The sequence below is a fragment of the Squalius cephalus genome (genome assembly GCF_949319135.1).
Source record: "Squalius cephalus genome assembly, chromosome: 5".
Taxonomy (NCBI): Eukaryota; Metazoa; Chordata; class Actinopteri; order Cypriniformes; family Leuciscidae; genus Squalius; species Squalius cephalus.
Window position 1 is genome coordinate 3,824,918 of NC_137126.1, and position 23,242 is coordinate 3,848,159.

The following is a 23,242-nucleotide window of genomic DNA, read 5'->3' on the forward strand; positions in this document are numbered from 1 at the left end:
TTCTTTCTTTCAAACTTTTTCAAACTTTCTGGCTAGGCTTTTTCAAGCCAACTTAAAGTTTGTATACGAACTTTACCATCTAGTTTTCTCATACAAATGTCATAAAAACCGGTTGAGTAGATCACAAATCTACGTACCTTCAGGACACTGACAATAAAGATGGATAGTGACAGAAAAGATATATATTCTCGTAGCTCTCATCAGAAAAACGCTTGTTACACACACACAATTTGATTGTGTCTGTAGTTTCTGGCCAAACAAACACCCGCAGCGAGTCTCGGCCTGACAGCATCACGGGGGAAGCCTGCAACACCCTCAACTCTTGCACCATGGACACAAACACTTGCGACCCATGAACGTCTCTCTAAACTACTGCTTGATTTTGCAAAAACACCATGTGCTGTCATGAAAAAGAGATGTCTTCTCATAGGATAAGAACACGCAGTCTCATTAATAATACAGACACTGATGTGTCATCGATGTACTATAGTGTTTCTCCATGTCATAATCTGTGACATTGACGTGAGGTAGACTTTAAGCCTGGAGAAAAATCTCTACAGTATCCAGTTTCCCCTTAAAATTAAAATGAATGGACTGTGTTAATCCTGACTGTGCTGAGATTGAGTGTGTTTAAAGTAAAGGGTGTTAAATGTATATTACTATGTCAAAGTGTCAGAGATGTGAAGTAATTACGTACAAATACTTTGTTACTGTACTCAAGTAGGTTTTTCTGATATTTTTACTTTACTTTTTGTTTTTGTGCCGACTTTTTACTTTTACTCCTTACATTTTTAACACGAATATCGGTACTTTCCACTACAAGACGACTCGACAGATTCGGCGGCATTCATTCACGGCAAATCATTGCGGCTTGAAGGCGATAACGTTAGCACATAGTATGGACGGCGACATTATTGAAAATGAAGAAAACGGAGATCTCAGAGATTCAGCAGACAAGCAGCAAGACATTCCCAATCATCCTTTGTTTGAGGTATACATTTGATCACTTGCGGTCTCTCTCTCCCTGTCCATCCCAGACACACACACCCTTTTTTTCACTCACTCATTGTACTACACGCAATTACGTTATGACACGTTACGCATTATAGAAGGTGTGTATATCTGTCCTATACACAATTACGTTATGACACGTTACGCATTACAGAAGGTCTGTATACCTTAGTTGCTCCCAAGTTCTTGAAGGGATTCAGGACAAATCCATGCACATCTACGGATTTGAGGGCATACATAATTTGCCATTTTTCTTTTGCTGGATGTCTATTGTCTATTTGCATATCAATAAAGATTTTTTAATACAATGCACATTGAACTTTTATAGCACTTCAATTGTAAAAATTGTGAGCCTTACATATTACATTTATTTTTATTAGCACTCCATGTTCAAAGATTTACTAGCTTGCAGTTCATTTCTTATACGATGCTGCCATCTAGTGTTTGTTAATTGTAACTCTAAAAGTATGGGGAACTTCTTAATTAACCCTCTGGGGTCAGCAATCGCTTCATGACCAGCTCGCTTTTTTTCTTATCAGTGCAAAAGAGACTCAACATACTCTGTTGATTTTGATCTTATATAAGTGTTATACATTATTCGATCCTGTTAAGTGTCTATTTTTTTGTGTATACTCACAATAAAAACAAAGTGTTGTGCTTTTTGACAAATAAAGAAAAATAAACATGAGATTTCTGCTTTCTCTCTGTCAGTAAAGTCCATTCTGAAACGCGTCTGAAAATGAACTGTAACTCAGCGAATACTCAGTCACACAGGCATAAAGCTTGAATTCTCTTCTTTTAAATGAAACATACAAACAAATAAAAAAAAACAAATATTCTCAGTTTATGTAAGCTGTATGAAAAGAGAGAGATGTCAGTCGTTCTCATTTCAGCTCATTATAGCTCATTATCTGCTAATGTGAACACGCACACGGAGAGCGTGCGCTATTCAAACGCAAATGATCTGAGGCAATCCATGCAAACGTGTCAACGCCCACATCAGCTGGATAAAACACATCAAGTTAAAGAAACACATTCTTTACTTGTGGTACCCTCTCAGTAACACACCTGAATAAAAGGCTCATTATGCAGCTCATTATGTGGGTCATTGTCTTCTCATGTGTGAACCACATCATTATTCATGCTCATTCACGCCCCCACGAATATTGCCTTTCCAAACAAAACGTGTCTTACAAAATTTAAATCAATGTATTGTTTTATGTTAATGATTAGGCAGGATGATTTTCAGATCATTATGAAGTAAAAACTCTAGGCGACAACATCCATTAGTCAAAAGTCTTGTGGACACATATTTAGTATGCATTTTGTGCCCTTATTTCAGAAACTTTGATTTTTAGTTTTTTCAATAACCATGCATAAACATTATTCTCTCGAAAATACAAACATGTACACACATGTTGCTCACATATTATGGTAGCCATGTTTGTGCTAAATAGAGTGTAATTACACCTTTGCCATTAATATGTTTATAAACAACTGAAAAAAGCACAAATGTGTCAGGGCATGTCAAAACATCTCAAGGACCCCAAAAACCCCTTAGACCCCAGAGGGTTAATGTCTGTTTAGTAATTCATATTTTATCCATTCCAGAAGCCATATTTGAGCACACACACAAATACATGAAGATTCCTTTAAAAGTTAAGGGGAAGATTAAAAAAGAGAAACTGGATCTGTGAATTCTCACAGAGTCACAATTGAATTAATATCTTGCTACTCAGTCAGAACCTTATTAAACTGGAGTCCCAGTCTCTGTCACAATAATCATATATGTAATGTTTTAGGCCTATTGGCAGACATCTGTTTAAAATGAAGGCAATGGCATATAAAGAACCTTTTTTCCATATCCAGCTTGCATAGCCGTCTTAAACACTATTTAGGTGAATTTAAACAATGGTTAACCCCCTGAGGTCGACAATCGCGCCGGCGCGATAGGCTCGCTTTTTTTCAGTTCAGTTCAAAAGAAATTAATTTTGCTCTGTGGACTTTGATATTACAAGCAAGTTTCATACATCAATCGATTCTGTTAAATGTGTATTATTTTTGTGTATACTCACAATAAAAACAAAGTGTTGTGCTTTTTGCCAAATAAAGAAAAATAGACACGAAGCGAGTTCTGCCTTCTCTCTGTCAGTGAAGTCCATTCTGAAACGCGTCCGAAAATGAACCATAACTCAGCGAATACTCAGTCAAACAGGCATACATACACACAGGCATGAAGCTTGAATTCTCTTCTTTTAAATTAGGTAATTTATATAAAAAACAAATATTCTCATCTTGTGAAATCTGTATTAAAAGAGAGCGATTCCAGTCGAGCTCATTAGAGCTAATTCAAATGTAATGTGAACACGCCCACGGAGAGCGCGTGCTATTCAAACGCAAATTACTGAGGCAATCCAAGCAAACCTGTGAACGCCCCCATATCAGCTCGAGAAAACACAAGTTTAATCATTGTAGCCTACGTGTTTACACCATCTGGCAGCGCTGTGAGGAATAATAATAATGGAAAATCTACCTCAGAGTGCGGGTATTGCAGGAGAGAGGATCCGAATATGTAGTAAGTTTTTTTTTCCTTCTCAAGTTAATCGCGTTTCTGTGAATGAATGAACGGCAGCCGCAGAGATGCGCGCTGTTTACCACAACTCGCAAAAAGACAGTTTAAATTTAAATCACCTTTCTGTGTGTGTGAATGATGATGTTTTAGCAAACTGTATTGCTATACTGAGTTGAGTAAAAATCGACTGAAATATGTTGAAACTGTTATAAGTGGAGAGAAAGATGACCCAAGAGCGAAATGCAGCAAAGCAGTCTTTAATTAACAGAGTTTAACAAATTAATGTCCAGAGGTTAGAACAGAAATCTTCAGCATAAAAATAATAGACAACGGAAATCTTCCGGGAAACTGATGCCGGGAACTTTAACTCAAATCCTCCATCTAAGCAGCGGAGCGTCTCTGGTAGTAGAGGGTACCGTGAGAAAGCCAGCCAACTCCGGGATCTCCAGGTGAACAGAAAGCAACGAGCGCAGTCACAGGTACTCTGTAACAAGTATAGCTTAGTAGCAATTCACAGTGGTAGAACAATCCTCTTACGTGCACAGGACAGACATGACAGGACAGGACAGGACTTCGACACGGCAGGACGTTTGGCAGAGAATTCGTACGCATAGCTTCTGAAATAATCTGGCAAAGAGACAGGGAAAACAAGGCTAGAAAAAGAGAAGATAATTAGGGAAAGCGATGACTGGTGTGGAACTGATGATGAGGATAATAAGTAATGAATGATAACACCTGGGAAGAAAGCGATGTGTGTGCGTAATCACCAATGAAGTAATCAGGAATGTGTGAGCGTAAATGTGTGTGTGTGTGTGTGTGTGTGAATGTGTGTGACCAGAGGGGGGAGACAAAGTAAAGGAAGAACCAGGATCATGACAGAAATAAAATGTAGGCTATTTGTAAGCAACGTATTAAACTGAAAATTAACATTTATATGCCCTAATATTTCATAAAAACAACGTTACAGTCAGGCGTTTCTGTTTGTGAATGAATGTTTCGGTTTTAGCAAACTGTATTGCTATACTGAGTAAAAATCGACTGAAATATGTTGAAATAAAATGTATTTGTATAAGCAATGTATTAAACTGCAAATTAACATTTATATTTCTTATAATAAAAATGAAAGACCTATGTTACAGACATATGAAAGACAACATTTCGTTGATTAGTTTTGGATAGATTATACATTTTTACTGTAAAATATCTGCCACCTCAAATAAGCTTTTGTTTGCCAATATTTGCTCATAGTATGTTTTGTCAAAAATAAAGTAATCAAATAATCAATCAAATCCTTAACTTTGAAATATGTATGATAAAATGTATACTTTAGTTTTTACAAAGAAAGATTACACTTGAATTGTTGTTGTAATTGTAACCTTTTTAATAAAAAAATATATTTACAAGGTAGATGTAAACAAACTATTAAAAGGTAAATATAAGCCTTTTCTTTAAATAATTTTTATTGTGTTTTATTAGTGACAAATTTGGGGAGAGGATAAATATTCCAAAACTGAAAATACAGTATGAGAATTAACTGCACAATTACTAGACATGTTTTCCTTGGATATTATAGGCCAAATTGCAAGCACAATATGTGGAAAAATAAAAAAGAATTGAGATGCTTCCAACTGTTGCTCTTGCATTCTTGTGGCTCAGTGACTCACCTGAATGAATGGCTAATTAAGTATGCAGGCCCCATTGTCTCCTAAGGTGTGAACCACTAAATATGCATGATCGTTGACGCCCACTCCGCATATTGCCTTTCCAAACAGAAAGTGCTTTGCAAAATTCAAGTCAATGTATTGTGTTATGTGAATGATAAGGCAGGGTGATTTTCACATCATTTTGAAGAAAAAACACTAGGTGATGACATCCATTAGACAAAAGTCTTATTGGCACATATTTAGAATATGTTTTATGGCCTTATTTCAGAAACTTTAGTTTTTAGTTTTTTCAATAACCATGCATAAACATTATTCTCTCAAAAATGCAGACATGTACATTCTTGTTGCTCACATATTCTGGTAGCCTTGTTTGTGCTAAATAGTGTGTAATTTTTTTTTGCCATTAATATGTTTATAAGCAACTGAAAAAAGCACAAATGTCAGGGCATGTCAGAACATCTCAAGGACCCCAAAAACACCTTAGACCCCAGAGGGTTAAGTTGCTAAACGCATCTTGTTGTCATGTAAGGGCCCTGTTCATGTTGGACAGGCATTTTAATTGCATTTTGTGTCTGTTAAGAGGCACAAAGACACTCTTTTTATGTATATGCCCACATAACTGCCGTTTTAGCTGGCCAAAAACTCCAGCCCTAGCCCGGCCCTGGCCCGTGGTGTTCAAGCCCTACCCGACCCCAGCCCGACAACGCCTGCAATTTTTTCAGCCCGAACCCGACCCGACCCGAGACCAACATCAATCACTTTTAAGCTCTCTCTGACGCGCGCGCTCTTTGACGCGCTCTCTCTCTCTCTGACGTGCGCTGTCTCTGCTACACACGCAAACACACACACATCGCGCGCTCTCTGATGCGCGCTGTCTCTGCTACACACGCAAACACACACACGTCACACGCTACTAAGAGGTAAACTTTTATTATAGGCCTGAAACATCATGCCCAAAAATATTGGACAAACCGTCCATTACACAGAAGCATAAACATGAAGGGAGAATATAGTGCTACGGGATCAAACCGCAAAAATAAGTAAATAAACGGCCTACCTTTCTTTGCTTTTCAGTAACTGAAGTGTCACCTGTTTAATGCACGTGAGTGACGCGCGCGCGTTCGTGTATGCGTGTTGCGTTTGTGTTACTTTCTTAGGTGATGTATAATATTTATAATATAATCTATAGAACAATATTTCATACACACTTCATGACGTGTGCTCTGCTGCACGTTAATTATATACACAATGAGGAGAGAAGCTAAAATAAGCCCGAGCCCGACCCGAGCCCGATCTGTAAAAAAAAAAACGTCCCGAGCCCGGCCCGAATGGGCTTAGCCTGTCGGGCCCCGTCGGGCCCCGACGGGCTTGCAGGGCTCTAAGTGGGAGCTCTAGGCATTAGCTGTAGCAGCTCCGTGTTGCAAGCACCAATCCAGTTCGTTTTTTCTTCTATAGACAGTACTCACAAAAATATAAGATTAACTTAAAATTTTTTAAAAAGTTCTCCTTTAAGTACATTTACATGCCTGTACTTTGTTACTTTTACTAGAGTAAATAAGTTAGTACTTTTGCCATCTCTGCAAAGTGTTTTTCAGTGTGACTATCAGAACTGCAGAATCACCTTAATGAGGAGCAGCTCATGTGTTCAATCATTTACAGATCAAACACATGAACTCACAGCAGCAGGAGAAATAGTGCAAACGCTTTAAAAATATTAATTCTCTTACATCATATGAACAGATGTAAAAAATAATTTGATGAATTTGATCATGTTGTTTTAATAGCTTTGCTTGTAATTAATGAAATAATAGTTATTTCCCTGTATTTTATTCCATTTTGATTATGCATTATAAATTCACAGTGACAGTTTCATGTGAGAGTCACATATGATCTTACCACAGTTTCTCCAGTTTACAGTGAGGATTCGCCAGTACAGCAGAGAACAGCTTCACTCCTGAGTCTCCTAGTTTATTCTTAGACAAAATCAGTTGTCTCAGGTGTGAGGGGTTTGATCTCAGAGCTGAAGCCAAAGCAGCACAACCTTCATCTGTGACACCACAATCACTCAACCTGTAGAGAACAATGACACACTCTTCACTCTCAGATCAAAACAGAAATTTTTGTTTTACTTAATTGTGTTTATAATTTGCGCAATTTTCTTTTTTAAACAATGAATTCAATATATCAGTAAGTTTCAATATATCAGTAGTTTAACTGTTAATCTAAGAGATTATGTCTCTATGTGAGGGAGAAAGATTATATAAAACTGATAAAATGAAATGCATTGAAAACTTTTTTTTTTTCACTAAATAAAAATTTATTAACATTTAATTTAAATTTAAATTAATATAAAAAACTCTATATATAAATGTTTATAAACATACATTACAAATGCATACATTTTAAAATAAATTTCTCACACAATGGTTAAGTAGATTACAAATCAGGTCAGATAGGTGGAGGGTTTAAAAGCTGAAGTGTGACTCATATTTTTTGTTAAACCATTAATTTATAATGTTTAAGTAAGAACTGTTATGGTTTAACAGTGATGCTTGTCCTCAGTGTCACTTACCGAACTGATCTAGTTGCTGTAACCACAGGCATCAGCTTCTGGAGAACTTCATCTCCAGTGTTTTGTGTGACACTAATTGAAAATAAAAAATAAATAAGTTAATTATTCATGCTAACTATAATAATAATAATAATTCAAATCATGAGTAAATAATACATTAAACTTTCCTAAATACCCTCAAATATTTGGGGGTTGGGGGCAAGAAAAAAAGTATTTTTGTACCTGCATCAGCAAATTATTCGTATAAAATTAACCACACAAGTTTGTTTGCTTGTTACTTGTTTATTTACCTACTTGTTTATTTAATAATTTACTTAGTTTTATTGTCACAGGAAATGATGCGCACAAAATGTGAATCATTGTCCATCATTTTGCAATCAACTGGTGATAAAGAAAAATGATGATGAGACAATCTAATTTATTTTCTTAATACTTCTCTTGTGGCCCCTAGTGAAAAAAAATGCATATTTTCATGAATCAAGAAGTGTTTTGTGTTCAACCAGTTGCCTTTGAAATGAGAAGTAAACTAATCTAATCTTTTATCCTCACAGCGCGTTAGTTATGCGGTGATGCGCTATGAAATTATTGCGGGGCAAATGAACTGTAATATTAATGATAAAAGTAGCCTAATAATAACAACAATAATTTAATATGCCCTGCGTGCCCGTCCGCTACGCCACTGTGAAGAGCTAAACGGCACCAGGAACGGCATCAAGGCGATTAACTGTTTTATCAAGTTTACTTTGGCCGTCCGCGTGACGTCATTTTCATCATCAGGAGGATCCGCTTGCAGCCCAATTTTTGTGATCGCGCAGACGGTGCGCACACAATGGTCAAATGAGTTTACTTTGAAAGGCTCGCGCACTCAACTGGAAAATGAAGCTACACGGGTCCTTCTGAGGCTTGTAGACTCGAGTCCTCAGCATTAAACACTAGATTAAGACGCTCTAATAAGTGTGCATGGCTACGTCACATGTTCCCGCCCTACGGTCACAGCACAAAAATACTATTAAAACTTAATTTAGGAAAAATACTTCCTATTAAATATCTTTATATTAACTGGCTTTTTTATGAATGCAATACAGTGAATGACAGCCGTCTGTGTCTCCCAGTGTCTTACATTATTGTCAGTTTAGTGTTCAGTGATTAATTTACACAGAAACAAAACATAACATGTATGCCTTCATCTCCGAATACATTATCTGTGTCTTACATTCATAATGAACTCAAATAAACTCAGTGCCGACTCGTTTTCCACCAGTTCTTTTACATGAATTAGAATGTGTGCAAAGGATTGAGGAAGATTGAAGAACACGAAAGAAATACTTGATGCATTCTTCAAAATGAGCTGAATTAAAGACACAAAATGAAGTCTGTTTTTAAAACATCCTTCAAACTGAGACGGCCTTCAGAGGCGCTTGATGATGTGGCAGTCGAGATATGCAGACTTACTAGGACACAGCCATGGTTTGAGGAACACCCAATTATGTACAATATCCCAGAAATCAATCTGTGTCCCATGATTTAAACACCTCTGATCTCTTAGTTTCTCTTTGTTCATAATGTTTTAGACTGTAATGATTGCACTTAGTGTTACTTACTGATCATTTCTGTCTCCAGTTAAGCTCTTCAGGTTAAACTCCTGCAGTGCCTGCTCTGAGGACAACAACACGAACAATACAGCTGACCACTGAGACGAGGAGAGTTTCACATCACGTAATCCTCCATAGCTCATATGACGTTCAGCTTTGTTCACCAGAGAAAGATCACCCAGTTCATTCAGACAGTGAAACAGATTGATGAATTTATCTGGAGAGAGATTCTCACTGATCTTTTCTTTAATATAGTCAACTGTTCTCTCATTATTGTGAGAGCTGTTTGCTGTCTGTGTCTTTAGTCCTTGTAAGAGACTCTGATTAGACTTCACTGACAGACCCAGAAGGAAACGAAGGAAAAGGTCCAGATGCCCATTTTTACTGTCTAAAGCCTCATCCACAGCTCTCTGATGGAGATCAGATAGTGAAACTTTGTCTCCATTAGTTGGTTTGGTAATCTGGTCAAACACATTGATGTTATTGTTGATAAAGGAGAGATGCACATATAGAGCTGCTAGATGTTCCTGAATGCTCAGATGAACAAAGCAGAAGACTTTCCCCTGACACAAGCCCAACTCCTCTCTGAAGATCTGAGTGCACAATCCTGAGTAAACTGATGCTTCTGTCTCATCAATGCCACACTCGCTCAGGTCTTCCTCATAGAAGATCAGGTTGCCTTTCTCAAGCTGCTGGAAAGCCAGTTTCCCCAATTTGACAATCATGTCTTCATCTTTCACTTTCTTCTCATAGTCCTTCTCATGTTTGATGTTGGTCTGAATGAGCAGAAAGTGTGTATACATTTGAGTGAGAGTCTTGGGAATCTCTCCTCTCTCTGCTTCACTCAACATCTTCTCTAGAACAGTGGCTGAGATCCAGCAGAACACTGGGATGTGGCACATAATAAAGAGGCTCCTTGAGGGCTTCAGGTGTGAGATGATCCTGTCGGCCAGACTCTGATCACTGATTCTCTTCCTGAAGTATTCCTCCTTCTGTGTGTCACTGAAGCCTCGTACCTCTGTCACTCGATGGACACACTCAGAGGGGACGAGATCCGCTGCTGCTGGTCTGGAGGTGATCCAGATGAGAGCCGAGGGAAGCAGATTCCCCACAATGAGGTTCGTCAGCAGCTCGTCCACTGAGGCTGATTCAGATATATTACACAGTTTCACTTCGCTCTTAAAGTTCAGAGACAGACGACACTCATCCAGACCATCAAAGATGAACAACACTTTATATTCATCACTTGATATTTCCATTTCTTTTGTTTCAGGGAAAAAGACATGAAGAAGATCTGAAAGACTGAGTGTTTTGTCCTTCATCAAGTTGAGCTCTCTGAAAGCAAGTGGAAATATGAGCTGGACGTCCTGATTCTCTTTCCCTTCAGCCCAGTCCAGGATGAACTTCTGCACAGAGACTGTTTTTCCAATGCCAGCGACTCCCTTTGTCAGCACAGTTCTGATGGGTTTGACTTGTCCAGGTAAAGGTCTAAAGATGTCATTGCATTTGATTGGTATGTCCTCTGTTTCTGCTCTCCTGGACTGTGTCTCAATCTGTCTCACCTCATGCTCATTATTGATCTCTCCACTTTCACTCTCTGTGATGTAGAGCTCTGTGTAGATCTCATTCAGGAGTGTTGGGTTTCCCTGCTTTGATATTCCCTCATACAAACACTCAAACTTCTTTCTCAGATTTAGTCTCAATGTGTTGAGGACTTTAGCAGGTTTAGAGTCATTGCTGTAAGATCAAAATATCACATTATTACACAAGTTAGAGAAGTAAATAGCCATAATTTACAAAACTATTTATGGGACACAGAACATCATTAGGTTTCTGAAATGTGTTAATCATTAATCATCATGTGTTTGAGTGATTTGTGATGTGAATTGCAGCACTTAAAATTAAGCAACGACAACAAAAAAGTCCTGCATTTTACCTGAAACCAGGAAACATGCTTTCATTAAAATCTTGTGGTTGAGTCACAGGCTTGTACACAGTTTTGTTTTTAACTGCTCTGGATAGAGGGTTTGACCTTAAATCAAAATGAAGAGGGTTAAAAATCAGACACACTGATATTGATGTAATTGTGTCATTAACTGAGTAACAGACCAACAGCTTTTACAGTGAGTGAATGTATTAACAATACAATACATTGAGCTTTACACAAGAGCACAATGATAATCATTAATAGTGACTGAAACTAGCAAGATTGTAACTCATTAAACTGCTGTATATTAATAACAATTTCATAAAAATCAAATAAAATAAGCACATCTTTTATAGAAATGATATACCTGAGATCAGACTGTTTGTCTCCACTCTTAAAGTTTCGTGGCTGCTCCATAGAGAAGTTACTCTTCATAGACACACAGCTGGACTCTGGGTTTGAGCTCTTCTTCTGGACTGAACTGGTTTCAAAACTAAGTAAAATATAAAGAATACAGACTTATAAAAGACCACATAAATGTTGTGTACTTTTGCTTTAATGTCTGTAACTGTTTTGCACTGTGTTTCAAACTTTGATTACAATTATTTTGATAAATTAACCCACTGGTTTGCAAATGTTAAGCATGATTCAACAATTGTACCAACGCGACTGAGAAAACCGGTAATATTAGGAATTAGAAATTCAAAACAAACCAATTGAAATCAACTATAGAATTATAGCTCGGTCTTTGGCGGATGGCGGCATAGGCGGCGCACACGTCGCAACTCGCTCTGCTCCATTGAAAGTATAAACCCCTCTAATTGATTATATAGCCTATTGTTGGAGTCTCTAAACGAGTCAAGTTACAAGCCGTCTCATATTGGTTCTGGACTGGTTACTTATTGATTTTTTTTACTATTACTACTACTTCGGAATGAGTTCCAGGAAGGGTCTGAGGCGAGGAGACGATGGCACGCTGGCAGCTGCACCTGTGGATAATACCACGCAATCACAGTCCTGTGAGGACACGCCACCTGCTTGGTTTCTTTCGGAGATGGAAAAGGGTTTCTCAAGAATACACAACATGGTCGAGGACCGCTTGAGTAAAATAAACAAGGTAGTAGAGAAAATTCACAACGAGCACTCGGCTATTAACCCTCTGAGGTCGGCAAACGCGCGGGCGCGTTTTGCTGGATTTTCTCCACATTGTAGCACTATAAACTTAAATTACTCCGTCATTTATGGTCATACAGAAAAAAGAAATATAAAAAAAGAATCTGTGATATTTCTACTTTTGTATGTGTCCACTTACAATCAAATCAAAACATTGTGCTTTTGTAAAATAAAGAAAATAAACAGGGTGTGCGTTCTGCCTCTCCGTCGCGGTGAACTTTTTTTTCTTGAGCATGTCTATAAACTGAAACAAAACTCAGCGAATACTTGTCACACATTTATGAGCCATACACCTTTATAAACATTTAAGTGTGTACTTTTAAATGATCGGGTTCAAAACGAAAACAAATATTTTCTGTTTAAGTAATTTGTATAAAACCAACAAGATGTCCAGCTTCTCAAACGCTTGCTCATTACAGTTAATTTGGCCATGCCCACTCGCGCAAAAGATATTCACATGCAAATCTCCACATGGAACGCGGACTCGCTCATTACCTCAACAACAAAACACCAAAACACTTCACTTCACTTTTCGTCGAGTTTGAAAGACGCGCCTGAGCTTACATTGGATTTAGGCTACCTCAGAAGAAGAAGAACGCGATTTGAAGACAAGAAAGATTTAAGTTAAGAAATTCTTTGTTATTGTTGCATAAATGTCACGTTGCAGTTGAACTGTTGCTAGATATATGGGGAATATTATAATATTTAGACCCGTGTTTACTGTTAGGCCTACTGTGTTTGTGGATATCTGGTCTAACGTAGATATGTATATGGTAACCATAATGTTTTATATTTGAGCGCGATCGCGTTTGAATGTATCAGATTTTGCAGCGCGATCGCGTTTGAATGTATCATTTGAAAATTTGAAAAGCAAAACACACCAAACGGCTTCATGTTTTTACTATTATCTCATTTCATATCATCATAACGAATGGAAACATTTGAAGTAACATGATAATCAATATATTTTTCTCTAGCTTGGTTGTTACTGACATATTTTGGAAGATTTATACTGCTATCTATTGTTATTATTATTTTACCCAGCACTGCGCATAGCCTATGCCTACAAGGCACAACAAACCTGGTGTTCATTATATTATATATTGTTGGAAACATTTGTGTGTGTGTGTGTGTGTGTGTATTTTGTGAATTTTAGATTCAGAAAAATCTAATATTTATTTCCAAAATCGTGCAGGCCTTTCTCTTGATATCAGTATGTTCACTTTTTTTTCAGGGCCCAGATGCCACTGAGTCCTGCCGACTTCAACATTCACATGAGTCTCTGGAACATGAACATGGTAAAGTGAAAATCAAACACCTTGGAAATGAAAGGTATGTACAATGTTTTTAGGAATGGCACAAAGGTCTCTGTCTTTCAATAAGTGCTTTTTTGCCATTTGTTGTGTCTATTTGGATTATGTTGTGTAAATAAATCCAAACAATCTAAAAGCCATTCTTTTTTAAATCTCCTCATTTACAGTATTGTGCAAGGTTGCTCAGAATGATAGGGACCTGATAGCTCCTAATAGGGCCGTTAGGGGAGTGTCTTTGTCTTTCTTAGGTGAGAAAATCCATACATATTAATGAGCTCTCGCATAAGGCTTATTCACACAAAACACGTCGTAAAAATTTTAAATCAATATATTGTCTTCTCTGAATGAGCAGTCAGGGTGATTTTCACATAGTTTTGCAGCAAATATTCTAGGCTACGTCATACAATTTTCAAAAGTCTTGTGAAGAAATAATCAGTAGGGGTTTCATGGCCTTATTTCAGTGAGAATTTTTTTTTGTATTTTCACAAACCACGCATAAATGTCATTATCTCAAAACTACAAACTTTTACATACATGCTGTTGATATATTATTGTAGCAGAGTTTGTGCTGTATACAGTGTAATTAGACTTTAGCCATGAAAATGTCACAAGTAACAGAAATAACCAGAAATGTCAGAGCATGTCAGAACACCTCCAGGGCCCAGAAAACAGCTCAGACCTCAGAGGGTTAATAAAAAGTTGGCGGATCTTTCGGCCAAACAGTCAGAATATGAAGCAACCGCTGTGGACCTGTGTGCAGATATCGCCGACTCTAAGAAAGAGACTAATGCTGCAATTGAAGAGCTCCGAGGAAAACTTGATGATATGGAAAATAGAGCCCGGCGGAATAACCTCCGCTTGGTGGGTTTCCCTGAAGGAGTTGAAGGCAGAGATGGCGTAGCTTTCATACAGGAATGGCTACCAAAGATCCTGAAAGTAAGCATCTCTTTTGAAATTGAGGCCTGTCACCGCACTCTGCACCGTCGTCCAGCTGAACATGATAGACCACGGGCGCTGGTTATTCGTCTGCTGCGCAGTAGCGACATGGAGAAAATTCTCGCAGCTGCCCGACAATTAAAGAAGTTGGAGTACGGCAATGGTCTTCAGAGATGTTTCCACGGCGTTGTACAAAAGGCACAAAGCATTCACTGACCTGAAGAAACTGCTACAGAAATGTGACACAAAATACAGCCTGCTTTACCCGGCAACGCTACGGATCGACCTGTCAGGAGGACGTCGATCCTTTACCTCTCCAAAATCAGCTGAGACATATCTGCGACAACACCATCCTGAATATTTTTGAGGCCGGGTCAACTTAATAACTAACCCCAGGCTCGCTCCCCACAACAGCGGGACAAGGGCCATCTGATTAACAGGTGCCATACACAGACTTAAATTTTTTTTTGTTTTTTTTAAATTTTTTTTCTTTCTTTGTTTTTGTTTGTGTGGGCACAGATTATTGCTACCCTACAGTGGAATACTTTTGAACACGCTAACCTTCAAGGTATGCATTTTTTTTTATGTACTCTATAAGTATTTTTTTCTCTTTCTCTTTCTTTCTCTCTCCTTTCTTCTCTTTTTATTTTCTTTTTTCTGCTGGACAACTATAAGTGATATACTTTGGTATAGGCTATTATATGTCTGGATTTACTGGGCAGTTTAGATTAAATTGAAAATGAGGGATTCTAAGAAATAAAAATGAAATACTATGCATATTATGACTAACTCTTCATTTTTTTTTTTTTTTTTTTTATTATAATTATTAATATGAATTAAGTCCCTGCAATGGAGCAGTTGCTGGGTTGGGAAGGTGATTATATTACCAGTACGTGAAGTGTTTGATCGATCTGCATTTCTTTAGGAAGGCAGACACATAGATCAGGATAGGGTTGCTGTTAATGAAATATCAGGGTAACTTTTTGGGTTTTGATAAGTTTTTTTTTTTTTTTTTTTCGTTGTTTCTCTGTGTTTACAGTTGTTGAATGGTGATATTCTATTTTACTCGAGTTTAGTTATAGGGCCCCAATTAAGTTATGAATAGCTCTACACAGCATAAATATATGACATGGAATGTTAATGGGTTAAATCAAGCCTTGAAAAGGAAAAAAATTCTTAATTTTCTGTATAAGCAGAGTGTTGATTTCATTTTCCTACAAGAGACCCACTTAACAGTAGCAGACCATGTTAAATTAGGGTGCCAATGGAAAGGGCAGATTTTCTTTTCTTCATTTTCTTCTCAAGCAAGAGGGGTTGCTACACTGATTAGTAATAAAGTACAATTTCAACAGGACAGAGTATTTAAAGATAAAGCGGGCCGCTTTGTCATAGTAAGAGGTTATGTAGCCTCAGAACCAATAGTTTTGGTAAATGTTTATGGACCAAATTTTGATGAACCACAATTTTTCTACAACTTGTTCTTGAATTTAAATTACCGCTCTTCCGAACTTATAATTGGTGGTGATCTGAATTTGACCCTGGGTATATTAGATAGATCGGCTACTAATAGGCTTTCACATACAGCTGCAGCTAAGGTATTAAAACAAGAAATGGCCTACAATAATCTTATTGATATTTGGAGGGCTCGTAATGTAAATGAAAGGAAATACTCTTTCTACTCTCACAAGTATAACAGCTACTCTAGAATAGACCTATTTTATATATATTCTGGGAAGCAACATCTTGTATCATTTTGTGATTACTTGCCAAGAGTAATCACTGACCACTCTCCGCTAGTGATGCTTGTTAAGTATGGACAAACAGCTGGGAAGAAGCGGTGGAGATTCAGTAACTACCTTCTCAATGATTTAGAATATATTGACTTTATTAACACCAACACTGAGATCTTTTTAGAACTGAATAAAAACACTGCTTCCATATCAGTTATCTGGGACTGTTTGAAAGCTTTTTTAAGAGGTTTAACTATTTCATATACATCGAGGAAACGTAAACAGAATGAATTGAAACTAAGCTCCTTAAAATCGGCTATTTCTACCTTGGAAAGAAAAACATATAGAAACTCAGGATGATAAATATCTACTACAGTTAAACACTAAAAGGCTTGAATATGATATCATTACCAGCTACGGTGAAAGCAGACTGGAATGACATTGGGGAGGATGTGGTGGCGGCGGGAGTAATGGTCGCTGAAGGTAAGGACATGATAATCTGTGAGGTGAAAGATCTGAATGAGATTGACAACACAGGACAGGATACTAATGGAAAACTGTGGGACCCAACAGTGTCAATTGACCATCTCACCCCGGAGCAACAGAGAAAAGTTAAACAGCTGCTGAGGGAGGAGTGTGCAGCATTTTCAAAGGATGAGAACGATGTGGGGTGCATCCCGTCACTCCAAATGAGAATCAGATTGAGTGACACGACACCAAAACGTACGTATGTCTCCGTACCAAAACCACTACACAAGGAGGTGAAAGAATATGTGGAAGACCTTTTGAATAAAGGATGGATTCAGAAGTCTCGCTCCTCCTATGCATCTCCGATCGTCTGTGTCTGAAAGAAAGATGGTAGTCTACGTCTTTGTATAGATTACCGGGAGCTCAACCGCAAATCCATCCCAGACCGTCACCCTATCCCACGGGTACAGGACATGCTAAACAGTTTATGTGGAAGTACATGGTTCTCGGTCCTGGATCAGGGGAAGGCGTATCATCAGGGGTTTGTGGAGGAGGGCAGTCGACCATACACAGCTTTCATAACACCGTGGGGCCTTTATGAATGGGTCAGAATCCCCTTTGGGCTGTCCTCTGCCCCTGCCGAGTTCCAGCGCAGTATGGAGGAGTGTTTAGTGGGACTCAGGGATGACACCTGCCTTCCATACTTAGATGATAACCTCATACATAGTAAGACATTTGAGGAGCATCTCCGTGATGTTAAGGAAGTGTTACGCCGCTATCAAGCTCATGGAGTGAAGCTTACAGCCAAGAAGTGTGAATTGTTCAGGGCTGAGGTAAAGTTCCTGGGGAAAATAGTCTCTAAAGGGGGATACACTATGGACCCCAAGGAAATTGCACCCGTGCAAGCACTAAGAGACCATAAGCCTAAGACAGTCGGAGATCTGAGACAACTGCTGGGGTTTGTATCATACTATCGCACGCACATTCCCAGTTTTTCCCGAATTGCCAGACCCCTCTATGAACTATTGTCAACAGGGACGCCTTCAGGAAAGGGGACAAGCAGTAAAGATGACAACGGTAAGAAGGGTCGAGGTAAAAGGGGAAAACCAGCTCAACTTCATTCCAGTCGGCCTATAGCTTGGACAGAACAACATCAGATTGTCCTCAGCCAACTACTTGAGTTCTTGCTTCACCCTCCGATCATAGGCTACCCTGATTTTGAACAGCCCTTCATCTTGCATTGTGATGCATCGCAAGACGGATTGGGTGCCGTACTATATCAGAGGCAGAAAGGGAATCTGGTGGTCATTGGCTTTGGGTCACGGACCCTAACAGCTCCAGAGAAGAATTACCATTTGTACTCGGGGAAACTGGAATTCTTGGCGATGAAATGGGCCATTTGTGAACAATTCCGTGAATACTTGTATCACGCAACCTCCTTTGTGGTCTATACGGACAACAATCCGCTGACATATGTTTTGTCCACGGCCAAGCTCAATGCCACCACCCACAGATGGATAGCAGAGTTGGCTGACTATAATTTTACCATCAAATATAGACCAGGCCGCGTACACCAGGATGCTGATGGACTGTCAAGGATGCCTTTGGACATGGAGAGTTACATGCAGACCTGTTCGCAGGAGGCCAGTCCAAGAGTCATAGCTGCTGTCACAGATTCACTTCTCCTAAAGCTGAAGGAAGAGGAGCCCTGGATGTGTCCAATCACCTTAGCTACAATTTGCTCTGAGGCAGAGCAGGATCAAGGAGCAACACAAGAGACCAAAGTGACCCCTGAGGAACTAAGAGGAGCCCAAGAAAAAGATACAGTGCTTGGAAAGGTGCGGGAGTACGTGCTGGCAGAACGTTGGCCAAAGTTGGTGGGACGAGACCGTCGTGATGAGTTGACTGTCCTGTATAGGCAGAGAAACAGGTTAGTTATGGATGAGGAAGGAGTACTGTGTCGACAATCAGTGGGACGCATCCAGACAGTACTGCCCAGAAAATACCGCCAGTTGGTGTTTAAGGAGCTTCATGAAGATATGGGTCACCAGGGAGTTGAGCGCACACTCAGCCTCATCCGGGACAGGTTCTATTGGCCTCACATGCAGGCTGATGTGGAACATTATGTCACCAAGGTGTGTAGCTGTCTGAAACGCAAGCGTCCGAATCAAGTGACAAGAGCACCATTGGTCAATATAGTGACAACGTACCATTTCGAACTGGTATCAGTGGATTTCCTGCATCTGGAGGGCTGCAAGGGTGGCTACGAATACATCCTGGTGATAATGGACCATTTTACACGCTTCGCCCAAGCGTATGCTTGTAAAAATAAGTCTGCAAAGACAGCAGCAGAAAAGATCTATGGCAACTTTGTTCTCAGATATGGATTCCCTACTAAACTCCACCACGATCAAGGGAGGGAATTTGAAAACAAGTTGTTTGAGCACATGGAGGAAATCTGTGATATCCAACACTCCCGCACAACTCCATACCACCCGGCTGGAAACGGACAGGTGGAAAGATTTAACAGAACGTTGCTGTCAATGCTGAGATCTCTGCCGAATCAAGCCAAGGCCAATTGGAAGAGCTCTCTAAACAAGGTTGTCCATGCGTATAACTGTACGCGAAGTGAAGTGACAGGTTATGCCCCATACTACCTTCTGTATGGCAGACACCCGAGGCTGCCCATCGATGTAATGTTTGGCCTGAAGCCAAGGGAGAGTGGAGTGTCGCATAGTGATTATGCTGCCAAGTGGAGCAATCGCATGAAAGAGGCATATGAATTGGCATCAAGGACAGTTCAGAACGAGCAGAGGAGAGCAAAGCAAGGCTACGACAAGAAGATATATGGAGCAGATCTCCAGCCAGGAAACAGAGTTTTGGTGAGAAATCGTGGAGAAAGAGGTGGTCCGGGGAAACTCCGGTCATACTGGGAGGATCGAGTACATGTCGTGACAAAAAGGAAGTATGCAGACGGCCCAGTCTATGTGGTTAAGCCAGAACGTGGCCCAGGGGAAGCGAGGGTCCTACACCGAAACTTTTTGCTGCCTTGCGACTTCCTACCTGTTGACAATGTCCAGCAGAACAGGAGTAAAATCCGTTCAAGGGGGATAGTGACTGTGGCAAAGGGGAAAAAGGACACACATCACATGGACGCTGAGACGGAAGAGGATTCTGAGGACGAGGATGATTGGAGAGGCTTGACTGCAGTGCCGACAAAACAACATGCAGAGAGGAAACGCCGACCAAGAATTGAGGAGGATGAATTCCGATTAAGGGCAACAGAAGGAGAAGTGGACCAAGGGCCAGAATGCGAGCATGTACTGCCCATGGAAATGTGTGAGGAAGAGGACAGAAACTCAGAGAAGTCTGCAGATTAATTGGAAGATGAAAATGAGATGGTAGAAGGGAGACAGGAGACATCATCTGATGAGGCAGACGTCGTCAGCCCAGCTGCAACTCACCTGCCACAAAGAAAGTATCCTTTCAGACAAATACATCCACCAAAAACACTGACATATGATACATTAGGCACGCCTTCTATTACACACAGAGTAATTTGATTTCATAGTTACTATACAAGTTAGTAAAAACACAGTTCATAGGTTCATAATGAAGAAAAAGTTCATGGGATTATGTTTCATTTAATACACATAAAGTACCAGTAAACAGACATTGACACATAGTTTGCTAAAATATGATGATACAGTCAAAATAGCATATGTGGGTCTGTGTATAGAGCATAGAATATGTTAATGGTTGCGACCTTTCAGCACTTGATGCGTGGCCCGTCGCATGACGGAGCAATGTTTCAGATATCATGTGGCCAGTGGTGTCTACGTCAGCAGATGACATGAAATGGGAGATAGATGTCACGCAAAGACAGTTTCAAGACTACTTAGCATCAAGTATAGAGACTGACTCCCTTATGTACTTCTTTGCTCTTGTGTTGAAAACAGAGACTCTGGGAACTATGGAATGCTGAGACAGCATTCATTATTGGAGGGGAGAGTGTGGGGCTCATAATAACATTCCCTGTAATGCTACTGTTAATGTTTAGAGAGAGAGAGTGCCCCCCCATATGTCTTTATTTAATTTTTATTGTTCACTTAGTTCATATGTATTCTAAATTCTTGATGGGGTTAATACTGGAAATATGTTTAAGTCAATGTTTGTGCAAACACATAATCTCTGCTTGGTTTATATTGAGTGATGCTCAAGCAGGCATGTTATAGCGATCCTACAGGAGAGGGGGCGCCCACGGAAGAGAGGTGCGGGCTTTGACTAGAAACAGAAAAAAGAGAGTTTTGAGAGAGTTTTCACAGAGTTTTTGGTGGACTGCGAATAAATGCTGAGGTAATGTAAGCAGTGAACAAGATTAAATGAACCCATCAAATTATGCACGTCTTGGAATTCATTCATTTCGACATGCAACATTTATATAATAAAAAATTACCTGACACATTAGAACAAGCACTGATTATCATGCTACCCAAACCAGGGAAGGAAGTTAATCTATGCGGCTCCTATAGACCAATTTCTTTATTAAATACAGACTATAAAATTTTAGCTAAAATTATTGCAAATAGATTGGCTCCCCTTATACCTGAACTGGTGGCTATGGATCAAACTGGGTTTGTCATTAACCGTTCTCCTTATGATAATGTCCGAAGGTTCTACAATATTATTCATTTTTCAAAAAAAATTAAAGTACCCGTCTTAGCTGTCTCTTTGGACGCGGAAAAAGCTTTTGACCGTGTCGAATGGAGTTTTTTATTCTGTGTTCAAGAGAAAATGAATTTTGGCCCCAGATTTATGGCGTTGATAAAAACTCTGTATCAATATCCAAAGGCATCAATTCTTACAAATTCCGATATCTCCTCTCAATTCCCACTTACAAGAGGAACCCGACAAGGGTGCCCCCTCTCGCCTCTTCTTTTCACTTTGGTAATTGAACTGTTAGCTATTGCAATACGATCAAACCCACAGATCCATGGAGTTGTAGTTGGAAATGATGAACATACCATTTCATTATATGCTGATGACATAATGCTTTTTTTAACCAAGCCTGAGTCATCTCTCCCCGCATTGGCCGACTTACTGGAGGCATATGGTTCTATCTCGGGGTATAAGGTAAACCGTGCAAAGAGTATTATCATGCCTCTCAATTCCTTTGCAGACGTTATGCCTCAATTAAATATACCATTTTCATGGAATGATACTAGCTTAACATATCTCGGCCTACAAATTTCAAATAAGTTAGACCAGACATTTACACTAAATTATGGCCCTTTGTTGAAGGTGGTGGGGCAAGAGTTAGATAGATGGAAAACACTGCCCATTTCACTAATAGGTAGAGTAAACTGTATTAAAATGAGTGTACTCCCCAGGTTTATTTATTTATTTAGGACTCTCCCTTGTCATGTCCCTCAATCTTTTTTTAAGCACTTAAATAGCTTAATAACAAAATTTCTATGGCAGGGTAAGCCAGCAAGAATAAAATTGAAAGTCCTCTGTTTGAACCCATGTGAGGGAGGACTCGGTCTCCCTGACTTTTATTTATATTACTTAGCAGCACAATCAATGGTCATATGGGCTTGGCAAACTAATAGACATAACCCCCCTTCTTGGAGACAAATAGAGCAACATCAATTAGCAGATATTACTCTTTCTAGCTTACCTTATATTCCTTACGTGCATACCTTTAAAAGAACTCTTAATAACCCCTTTGTTCTACAGGGGTGTAAAATTTGGTCTGATATTAGGAAAAAGACTAAAAACCTTCAAATAATATACACAGGTACCCCCTTTTATGCTAACCCGGCATTACCCGAGATATTAAAAGATGAACTGTGCTTGTTATGGTATAGAAAAGGTATTCGGGTATTTGGTGACCTATTTGACAAAGGGTCATTACTATCCTTTGAACAGTTAAAGTTAAAATTTTCTCTGGAATCCAAGCACTTTTTTAAGCATCTACAGGTTAGAGATTATATTAGAGTTCAGCAAGGAGGTAAATTGTTATCTTTATATCCTTTGGAACTAGACACCTTCATTGTGGGTAAAGATATAAAGAAATTTGTTTCAACTATGTATAAAATTCTCTGTAATTCTTCAATTTCTTTGTTTTGTAATTTACTTTTTTTTTTTTTTAAATCCTCTGTTAAATGAATTGTCTGCTGAAATACTTGAGAATGAAAAAACTTTGGTGAACAGGTGACATCAACCACGATCACATGACTCTTTTCTCAAAGGCACAATGGAGGACAAAGGCTCAACCGACT

At 39.1% G+C, this 23,242-nt stretch overlaps 2 protein-coding genes across 5 annotated transcripts in view; both read right to left on the bottom strand.

Annotated features, from left to right (window-relative positions):
- LOC307159014 (NACHT, LRR and PYD domains-containing protein 3-like) overlaps positions 1–23,242 on the bottom strand; it is a 322,697-nt gene that overhangs the window by 131,770 nt on the left and 167,685 nt on the right. The gene's annotated exons all lie outside the window — the stretch shown is intronic.
- Positions 1–23,242, bottom strand: part of LOC307159022 (NLR family CARD domain-containing protein 3-like) — a 108,821-nt gene that overhangs the window by 58,859 nt on the left and 26,720 nt on the right. For 3 of the 4 annotated variants that reach the window (XR_013821324.1, XR_013821325.1, XM_079872139.1), the window contains exons 3-7: positions 11,706–11,831; positions 11,348–11,443; positions 9,421–11,148; positions 7,820–7,891; positions 7,144–7,317 (exon numbers count right to left, since the gene is read on the bottom strand). Coding sequence is in view for 2 of the 4 variants with exons in the window: in XM_079872139.1 (XP_079728265.1) it covers positions 7,144–7,317; positions 7,820–7,891; positions 9,421–11,148; positions 11,348–11,443; positions 11,706–11,831 (2,196 nt within the window). In the remaining 2 variants the exon portion in view is untranslated. Of the gene's footprint in view, positions 1–3,825; positions 4,068–7,143; positions 7,318–7,819; positions 7,892–9,420; positions 11,149–11,347; positions 11,444–11,705; positions 11,832–23,242 lie in introns of those variants that run through there. The other variant, XM_079872140.1, reaches the window with a different exon arrangement.